We start from the raw sequence: 10444 nt of genomic DNA, 5'->3' as shown, positions 1-10444 counted from the left end.
AAGAGCTAAACCCAAAATATGTTGGGTTTAACAGAACATTCTTGTAGTGAAGAAAACTTAAAATAAACCAGAATTTTCTGTGTAATGACAATTAGTACTGAGAAAAAGAAGTTTTCCGAAATGGGTGTGAGATTTGCTATCTGAGATCATTGCCAAAGCAAAGATGTTACTCTCAATATTATTTCTGACATTTTCACACTTTATGACCAGCTTCTACAGCAAGTCAAGACCTTGTTCCTGTTCTAGCCCGTTTTACAGACTTTATAGTAGATATGGTGGCAAAATTGGTAACATTGTTGCCTTGCAGGAAGATTCTGGGTTTCAGTCCTGTGCACAGGTCTCTATGTTCTATGTATGCATAGAACATACAGTAGTTTCTCCGGGTACTCTGGGCTGCTTCCACAGTACAATAACATGACTGCTAGGTTAACTGACCTCTGTAAAAATGACTTCTAAGTTCAACTGTTCAAGTTTTGCCTATGTGTCTTTGTTTTACCTATGAACTGGTGTTTTCCATCCAGCCATGAGAGACTGAAACACATTTAAAGCTGGTATGATAACTAATGCTTTTACTATAGAGAATTTGTTAACTCTGTTCTCAGCAGCAGGAAGAAGAGTTTCAGAAAGGAAACTCTGTGATAATTTTAACGTCCAAAAACTAAAACAAAACCATCTGCTTTTGACCTGCTGCCTGGGTTTAATCCTGACGAGAGCTTGATGCTGGTGAAGGAGCTGAGAATGTCAGGCTGCTGTTGGCAGTACACAAATACAGTAAGTTATCCCTTAGGTGGATTAGAGAAAACACAAAAGCTTCAGGTATACCTGGAACACAGGAAACAAGGCAACAAGAGACTGGAGATACAAGAGACACAAGAAGTTCACTAGAAATCTAGAGCAGACTAGAGCTACCATCATAGGTAATCATAGCTTTTACTTGTATAGTGCTCTACCAAGTGCAAAGGATCCAAAGTGCTTCACACTACACCCTTTCACATACTTATTCACGCAGTGATGGTGGGAAGCTACTGGATAGTAGCACACAGTCAGGGGCACCAGTGCTACCATGCACTGGTCCTTTGACCACCACTAGCAGGCAAGGTGAGTGAAGTGTCTTTTCCAAGGACACAACAACCAACCAATTGAGGGCCGAACTTAAAGTCCCTGTGTGGTGGTTCAGGTGGCTCCTGCCATCAAAAATGACCCCTTCTCTGGTGACTGTGAAGGACAATTCCCACACTGTTTATTTGTGTTTTAGTACAAAGCCTCCATAGATTGAAATTAATTATTTAATTCAACCTTGTGTAATGCATGTTTTATTTTAAGATTTGTGAGTTGTTTGCTCCTTGCTATAGAAAGCCACAAAACCAAATGTTTTGTGACCATATTGGTTGGATGGATGAGATCAGATATCTAAGTAAAAATAGAAAGGTGGTGGTGATAATTGTTTTTGTCATGTTGGTTTTACTTCCTCTTCAGTGCCTCCGTGTATATATGAGTTACTTATAGAGAATGATGCCTTTTCTGCAGACCTCATGAACATGCACAGTAAGTCATTTTGACCTGCTCTATGTAAGGCATACTAGGTTAAAAAATATTTTGTTTACTGATTTTGGTTTTCTGTGATGGAATATTAGATAAATAAGTCATCACCTAACAGCGACAAGCTGTAAGTCAGGGAAGTATTTGGCTGAGTAGCACTTTGGCATTAATAGGCTATATCTATTTTGTTACATATGACTGCAATGTTTCCTTTTTGATTGCTATAGAAATTTTTACTGTTTTCCCACTGATATGCTGTGTAGTCCACCAGTTTCAACAGGGATGAGTGAATGAGGCCAATTTATATTAATAACTGTCTCTCATTATCTGATCCATTGAAATATAAAGCTTCGGGTCTTCCCATTTATAAGTGAGGGACATGGTATTGAGAAAAAAAAATGCTTGGAAAAGGTTGTTTATTATGCTCCCTTTATATTCTTACAAGCATGTTGACTGGATTCCTGCTTTATTTTTTCAGGACTCAATTCTCAAGATAATTGTAGATGTAATTATCTTAAAGATTGTAGATGCTCAAGATAAAGAATACATCAGTCATATTTTATATTAACCTATTGAAGAAAGGTTGTAAAACAAACATGAACAATGTCTTATCTGTAATTTCTAGTCTAGAAAAATGGCTGGACTTCTGATTTTTCTTCTCGTTGGTTGTTTCCTGCATGGTGAGTCATAACCAAAATTTGTTTGTGATTAGTATTATTTAATACCACAAATGCGTTCAAAAACATACACTGTATTTGTGAAGTAAAAAGAACTGTTAAATATTCTCGAAACTTGTGCCACTCTTAATGTGACATCTACAATGTCTAATATAGGTCAAAAGGACAAATAAACCAATTGTTATGGTTTATCTTATTGTGAGTTCTTGACACTTTCCTCTCTAACCGGTATGTTCTCAGTCAGTTCATGAACTAAAGGGCGTGGTGATTTGTATCTGAAAAAACTGCAGGCATCCGTTCAAAGATGTGGCGTCCTTTTATTGTCGCTCAACTTACAATTCTTGATGCAACAAAACAAAATGATCAGCAAATATCACACTTATAACTCCTTTTTGATAACACAGTTGCTTAACTATTGAACTACTGCAAGCTACTACAAAAAACACCGGGTCTGCCACAAAGTTCCAACACATTAAGGCTCTGATAGGTTGTCGTTGATCATGATTGACAGGCAGACCAGCCAATCACAGTCCAGACAAATCTACAAGGCGAAGTCCAGTGAACTTGTGGTATTTTCCACAGTTCACCTCAACAAGATTCATTTTCCATGTGTAAATCTGGCACCGCTCAGCCCAGCTGTTCTCAGATGAAGGACATGGCATTGAGAAGTTGCAGGTTCCCAGATTGCACATTATTTGTTTCTCTTGTGCTGTCCTTTCTGCATCATTCATTCAGCAAATAAATTAGCTTTAAGTCATGTATACCAGGTATACAACCAAAATGATATACACATCATCTTGGTTGTAACAGAGGATACACCAGGAAAATTCAATAAACTCAACAAAATTGAGTGGATGCTGATGATCCATTCCTGTGGTAGAGTGACATTTTTACATACAAACATGTAACACAGTGTTGTATGCCTCCCTAAGAATTATATTGCAGGTCAGCAGGGCTGTTGTAAGTCATTATGGTAACCTACACACAAATGCTTTGTGGTGGCGCACCGCTGCTATGACCACCGAAGCTATATACTCATCTTTTTTCCTTTTTTTTCTTTTTCAGGTACCAAGTGTAACAAGTTCGAGATTTCTTTACCATATTATGTACAAGTTTTCAAAGGATCCTGCATGACTATCCCCTGCTCCTTTGACATCCAGAATGAATTTGAAGGCCTTTTGATTAGCACATGTAAAGCAGAGTGGGTCATTTACAATCAAAACACACAACTAGTAAACCATACAACGGAAAACCTACCAAAGAAAGACTGCACTACCACCTTCAACAATATGCAGCCTGGTCATAGCAAAACCTATTATTTCAGACTGGAATGTCCCAGTAGGCTCATATGGACCTATACAAATGATTCTGTGAAAATTAATGTCACAGGTATGTTTTGAAAAGCAAAGATCTTATGGATCAAATATGTTTGACTAGCCCATATTAAATGTACTGTTGTCTAGATAAAGATGTATTAAATGTCATGCTCAACCACTAAACCGTAGCACTCAACCTTCCTCTCAGATAATCCTCCCTCACCAACTCTGACTCCATCCACTCTGGAGGTGAAAGAGGGAACCTCTGTGAGACTGACATGTTCTGCTCCAGCTCCTTGCCCGTCTGATCCTCCAGCTTTGACATGGTCTCCCAAACTGGGAGAGAGTCAGGTGAAACTGCAAGAGAATCAGGACAAAACTCAGTTTCAGACCTCGGTTTTGACCTTCATTGCCTCACATAGCCATGATGGTGAGAAAATCTCCTGCACAGCTGTCTACAATAAACAAGATGGAAACCCCAGTGTATCTGTTACCACAGATTTAACAGCAAGGATTTTGTGTAAGTAATTTTCCTTTCCCAAATTTTAACATTTTACATACTGTTGAGGACAAAAATATTAGCCCACTGAATTTACATCTTTACCTTTTATTAAAATCACTAATGATTTCAATAAAATCTTCTTTAACAGCAGTGAAGAATTGAAAGAAAAAACGTTCATAGGAGGGCTAATAATTTTGGACCCAATAAGTAATCTAATTATCTCATAGACACATAGAAAACAGTACAAACTGAAAAGAAACTTTAGCAACTGGAGCTCATTTGCATGTGCATAGGAAAAACATGCCCAATAGAAACACAAAGAATTAAACAGAATAAAAGTAGAAGTGTGACATATATGGTCATACCTACAAAAATTATATAGTTCATGTCTTGAAACTAATAACATCATTACTTAATCTATGCCATTTTTTACTCTTTAGTTATATCACTGATTTTTTTTTTAACCTACACTAAAATAATGCTTTACTATTTTAACTCAAACCTCCTTTGAAATTAGCCCTATGTAGCTGCTAATGTGAGCTATTTTGAAATACAGTATATTGCTACTGTTCAAGCAAGCTACTCAGTGATGAGAACAAAGCTTTCTCCACTGGTGACTTCAGTCTCTGAAAACATATCAAGAATGTCAAAACACAATTGTATTCTTGGATATTTATATAGATTATAGCTTTTTGTATCATTTTCACACCAGCTACAACTGAAACAAATGTTGGACATCAAGGATGAATAGTTTTTTTTTAAATAAAACATCAAATAAAATGACAGAGCTTAGTCCATGAAAGATGATGCTGATGTTGTCACTGGTTCAGAGGTCAAAAGCATTTCAACAGTAATAGCCCAAATTTGCCATACCTGTATGTTTGTGGCTCTTGAAGCACTTACTCCAGGCACACTCAGCACTTTGTGAAACTATCTTAACCTATTAAAATGATTTTGTTTCACATTCTCCTCAAGGTTTCAGTCATCCTGTCATCTCTGCACATTTTTCTAACACATTTATTTGTCCAGTTTGGGTTTTTTAAGAGCTGTAAGACTATTTTGTATATATATAAATAATGATGTGTTTGATTAATCTAACATGAGTTTTACCTTCCAAATTAAATTAATGAAATAAAAGATTTTTTCAATGGTACTATAATTTATTGAGATCCCCCAGTATTGATCAAATATTCTGTGTGATTATTTCCACACCTGTTTTTATTCATCCTATGACCCTTTGTATATACAGTAGTTTTGCCATTTTTATTTACCTTATTTTCAAGTTACAGTTTTGTCTCCTGGTTTACAGTTCCTCCAGTGATCCTGGACTCATCTATTTGCACCAGAGCTGCAAATCACGTCAGATGTTCCTGTGAAACTGTTGGAAGCAGTCTCATGTTACAATGGGTTGTGGATGGACAGCAGGTTATCCATTCTAACATGATTTCTATCTCCACTGAGACTCTGAATAGTACACATCTGAAGAGTGTCATCATTGTCAATGAACCACAGGACAGAAATCTGTCATCATTGCTCTGCTTTAGCTTCAACTCTGTAGGATCAGCCAGGAAACAGTTTTGTACTGAATGCAGCATAACAGGTAATCACAGTGTGTCTATTATGTCTGTACAGTGTGTTTGTTTAAATAAATGTAGATATAGGGTACTTCTGAGTATTTACCTTACAGTATTTTGCAACACAACAGTGAGAAAAGGTTCTAATTTTGAAATTAAATGTGATATAACATATAATTTATTCAGCATAAATTTACTGAATTTGAAGACTGGTGGAAGATTTAGATTGTAATACTGGATATGGTCAATGAAACTAAACTTAGCTCCATATTTAAAATTAGTATCAGACAGCTGGTGTATAATCTCATGATATGATTTACTTTCATAGCTGCCCCTTGCTCAATGCATATACATGTGAAGTGCCCCACTTAATATAATTGTGTATGACATGTCTAAAACAGTTTATTGCTCAAAGTAATTTGGTATGCATTGTGCATTTATTGTTGTATTGTGTTCCTCCTCATTAATAGAAACATGTTACTCGACATTACAAACCCAACATTGCTTCTGTCTATACATATCCATGATTATTAGTGTAAGAACTACCTTTGTTCAGCATTTTTTCATCATTCCCTATGACTTCTTTGACAAAGGTGTGAAAATATATTTCTCTGGAGAAAGTGTATTTAATAAGCTCTGTCAGAGTTATATCTTGATCTTTATTTTTCAAATTTGTATTTCAGATAAAAACCTGATGTTTGCGTTCATTGCTACTACTGTCGTCTTAATAACTCTAGTCTGTGTCTTGCTGTTTGCTATCAGGTAAGTGAGTAGTTCAGAGGAAGCCTGTTCAGTTTCCCCTTTGTGTTTTACGACTTTTTTATGATTATATATAGGTGTGCAGCAAAACATTAAAATTGACAACATCTTTCAATATCTTATTTCAGGTATCTGAAGATTCAGCAAAACAGTCTAAATAATAGTGCAAAGAAGAGGAAAAAGGTATATTAGCAAATGTTTATGCTTTTTATTACATTTTTAGCTTTTGAAATAATGAGTTTTGTTCATATTTCTTCTTTAACTTTAGATACCACACACAGAAGAAGATCCCATCTATGTCAACACAAGGAGGCCGAGACAGGCAGAATAAGCTAGACAATTATAACCTGCTTTTTTATTGCTGTGGAAAAAAAATTCAGCTCTGATGTTTCGCTGAATTTAATCAAGCAAAATCAAAATTAGGAAGAACACTTGTAAACACACCCACATACCAACAACAACGTTAAAGTTTGTAATAGGGTGAGTTTTTAAAATAATTTCTTTGACTCTAGTGCTGTCTGTCTGTTGTAATTGTGGTATTAACTGGACATATCTAAAGATGTTCAAGACGCTGTATGCTAATTTAAGATTTTTTATTTTATTTAATTGGTTTGCTTTTAGGCTGTGACAGAATATGCTATATTGTAAATGAATTTATACTTTCAGAATTTGGTCATCAAATAGCTGCCTCAAGATTTAATCTATTTTGCCGTATATTATCAAGACTTTTTTTTATCATCTCTACAGTTTTGTGATATTTGTAATCCATGGCTTTTTAAGGTACACAGCTGAAAGTAAATAACATTGCATTACTGTTTTACATATCTGATTTGTGTAATGGGCTTTCAAACTAAAACAGTTTGTTAAAAGGGGAGCATTATGTCAGGATCTGTGTTTTTCTGTGTTTATTTAGAGTTTTCTGTGTCCTTAGTCTCTTCGTTGTCCTGTCCTCCCCTTGATTGTTCCCAGGTGTGTCTCGTTCTGTGATTACCCTCCCGTGTATTTAACTCCACCTGTGTCCCTTGTTCCTCGTCGGGTCCTCGTCAATTTTTCGTCAATGTCTAGTCTGTTCGTCGTCGGTGTGTCTCTGTGCGAGCTGCCGTGTTTCTGGACTTATTTATAATTAAAAATCATCATTTTCATCTGACCTGGGTCCGCTGCGTCTGCCTCACCACCAACACCACACCGCTTCTTGACACATTATGCATTTTTTAGGCGCATTGTCATTTTAAGCACAGTCAAGTAACTTTGTTACTTTCAGTTGTGGTAAAAATGCTATAAATATATATAAAATACAACTTAGAATAAATTTGACTTTGCAATTTGATGCCTTGAATTTGGGCTCTGTCTCTTCAAGAAGCTTCTACTCTTTTCACCTCTACATCTTCAGCACATCATCACTACAACGCTACTCCATTGTGGCATTTACAACCCTTCTTAGGAGCTTTGCACTGAGAAGTAGTTCATATTTTTAGTGATGTGCTGCACGACACCTCCTGCTCAACACAGTTTGGAGCCAAATGAACCGGTAGTGTCGTTATGCAGTGTTTTGATCGCCGTGTCAACATGCCAAAAATTATGTGACCGCTCCTAAAAGAGGCCTCGTTTTTTTCTGGTGTCTCGGACTACTTGTGACACGCAGCTCCTTGTGTGCTGATTCGCAGGAATCCTGAATGGGCAGGTTTTGTAGTTTCACTTTAGGCTTTAAAATGAACCTGAATTTCCTCTTAAACTGTGGATTTTTGAAAAGGTGGACATGCATTTGCATAAGTTAGAAATCACGAGATATAGTTAGCGTCTGAACTTGAGTGGTTGTGTGCATGGATTCGAGTCCGTGAGAATCTGGGTTTAGGCACTTTAGACGGGTTGAGTGGTTGTGTGTGATTTTGAGTGCATTAAAAAACTTGTGTGAGAGTCTGAGTTTCATCTGTGCCCTGCCAGCTGGTTTTCTCTAATGCTGGTGAGGTAGTGAGCCAGAAGAGGAGCAAACTGAAGCCCAAAACAGTGGAAATGATGCCTTTTTTAAATAAAAATCTTTGAATGTTACTCAGAGTCTCTTCTTATATGAATCACTATAATGACATCATCATCCTCAGATAGAAATAAAATGAAAAGAATAATTCATGGAATAATAATTATTTACAGTCCAACAGAAAAAAAGGTGTCACTATTGTTTAAAAAGGTAATGTTTATTGCAACATCCTCCTTTCAATTTTATATAAACTATTAAAACACAGGTTGCTTTGAACATGAGTTTAATGAAAATGGTATGAATGAAACAGACTTCTGATTTCAAATAAGTTATCAATTTTATTCACAACTGCAGTACATTAAAACTACCACTAGATGTCCCTATTATAGAACGTATAGAGCGCTATAGAGCGCTTCCTGGCTCAGTGCTTCAGGAAGCATCGTTTTCACCATCACTAGATGTAAGTTCAGCAGACTCTGAGCTCCACCAGGACTTTGGTAATTGCTGTCCCTGCTCTCTGTACAAGCTCCCTACTATCTAAGTCTGATTATCTTTGGAATCTCAAACTCACTGTTTACCTCTGCACTCCTCTAGATCACAAACCTCCTCATACTATCCACAGCATGGTGCCTTGCTTCTGTCAGACATTGTGGCTGCAATGCAGTAACTCCAAAGTATGTGCTTTGGAGTCCTGTGGACTTCAAGTACAAGCCATTTACCATTTAGTAGCCGCCATTTCTGTAAACAATTTGTTTATCATCAGACACCTTCAAAGACACATAGATTTTGAGGATATGTTGTTATCCTCCAGACATAGCTGCATCCTGATCCTTAGAAGTGGACTCCATTCCACACATTTCATGTTTTATTGTTTGACTTTTGTAAGTAAACCTTAAAACCTTTATTATCTCCTTTATCATATTCCTCATTTTAATAAATGGACAATAAATTGTTAAAGAATATGTTAATTATGCAAAATCACAAATGCGTTACAGGACATGAGGACTGATTTGTGGGTTTTAAACTGTAGCCACTCAATTTTTACAATGATGGTTTGTAAAACAAAACCATTCCTTATTTTTGTGAATATTCCATGCTTATTTTTTTTAATCAGGGTTAAAATCTGCTCTTGATATTTAACACAGCATACAAAGAAAAGCTTTTTTATTTAATCTTTATTCTAGGTACTAAATAAAGCACCTAGAATATGGTGAAATGCTAAATAAATGTGGAAGTCCTGTCTAAATGTCATTTTCACTTGGACAACTATTTACTTGCTGTCAGTTTGTCTTTCTTACTTTCTGCTGATGTCTTGTTCCTGTTTCATGAAAAACACAACTGAATGTACTTCAAAAGTACTTTCTGTCGCAGCAGTGTTGCAACTTGTATAACTTCATCAGGACATCAATTTAAAATCTATGTAACAAAGCACTACTGCAGATGGAACTGCATTCTGTCTGAAAACATCTGAACACAAGATTAAGATATTCCGATGCTAAAAACTTAAGAATTTCCCCATTCAGGCTGGGAATTATGGGGAGACTTGAAGTTTGCTAATGTCAGGTTCCTGGTGTATTGGTGTTTTCCTGCTGAAGTTAGTTCGCCTGATTTTGAGGGATTTTAGGAGTACGACCTGACTTTGCTTGACAGTCAAGCTTTCTGGTAGAGTAACCCTGAATTTGAGCTCCTCAAGTATCTTTTTGAGAAAGGATTTTTATTTCTTCTGGCTTGCCTAGATTTGTTTTACTCCCTGTGCTCTCTTTACTTTTCAGGCAGAAATCACTGCTGAGTTTTATTACCAAACTCTGGATCTGTCCACCAGAAAGCAGCCAGTCACATGCCTTTTAACCCTTTCATGCATAGTGGTCACTACAGTGGACAGCTATCTAAAAGCCATTTTCTTGTGCTTCCTGTGGATTTTTATGTTATAAATGCACACAGACCACTGAAGTGGACACTAATGCATCATAAAATATACCATCAACTACTGGCCATCAGCTGCAAATGCAAGAAATTATTTTTGTTAAATACAATATGGCCGACAGACAAAAAAGCATGAGAACCGACCCGGTCCCTCCTTCTACTGTAGACGACTCTTGCAAGTA

At 36.5% G+C, this 10444-nt stretch overlaps 1 protein-coding gene across 4 annotated transcripts; it reads left to right on the top strand.

Annotated features, from left to right (window-relative positions):
* Positions 1 to 630: 630 nt before the first annotated feature.
* On the top strand, positions 631 to 6781 carry LOC116717256 (myelin-associated glycoprotein-like). Of its 4 annotated transcripts, XM_032558490.1 has the most exons (6): positions 631 to 3605; positions 3741 to 4052; positions 5344 to 5634; positions 6292 to 6370; positions 6496 to 6550; positions 6636 to 6781. In XM_032558490.1, exons 1-6 carry the CDS (start codon positions 3347 to 3349, stop codon positions 6696 to 6698), a joined length of 1059 nt encoding a protein of 352 aa, XP_032414381.1. In that variant the 5' UTR covers positions 631 to 3346; the 3' UTR covers positions 6699 to 6781. The 4 variants fall into 4 exon arrangements, 2 of the variants coding, with proteins under 2 accessions (XP_032414381.1, XP_032414380.1); XR_004338713.1 differs by having other exon boundaries at positions 5344 to 6370; XR_004338712.1 differs by having other exon boundaries at positions 5344 to 6550.
* Positions 6782 to 10444: the final 3663 nt, after the last annotated feature.

This window comes from Xiphophorus hellerii, chromosome 3 (genome assembly GCF_003331165.1).
Source record: "Xiphophorus hellerii strain 12219 chromosome 3, Xiphophorus_hellerii-4.1, whole genome shotgun sequence".
Classification (NCBI taxonomy): domain Eukaryota; kingdom Metazoa; phylum Chordata; class Actinopteri; order Cyprinodontiformes; family Poeciliidae; genus Xiphophorus; species Xiphophorus hellerii.
The sequence above is the reverse complement of the archived record's forward strand: the minus strand, read 5'-3'. Positions and strand labels throughout refer to the sequence as shown.

Coding starts and splice junctions, on each gene's coding strand:
- LOC116717256 (XM_032558489.1), top strand. CDS start 3,347: ATGACTATCCCCTGCTCCTTTGACATCCAGAATGAATTTGAAGGCCTT. Junction 3,606..3,740: donor TGTGAAAATTAATGTCACAG/GTATGTTTTGAA, acceptor CCTTCCTCTCAG/ATAATCCTCCCTCACCAACT. Junction 4,053..5,343: donor TTTAACAGCAAGGATTTTGT/GTAAGTAATTTT, acceptor CCTGGTTTACAG/TTCCTCCAGTGATCCTGGAC.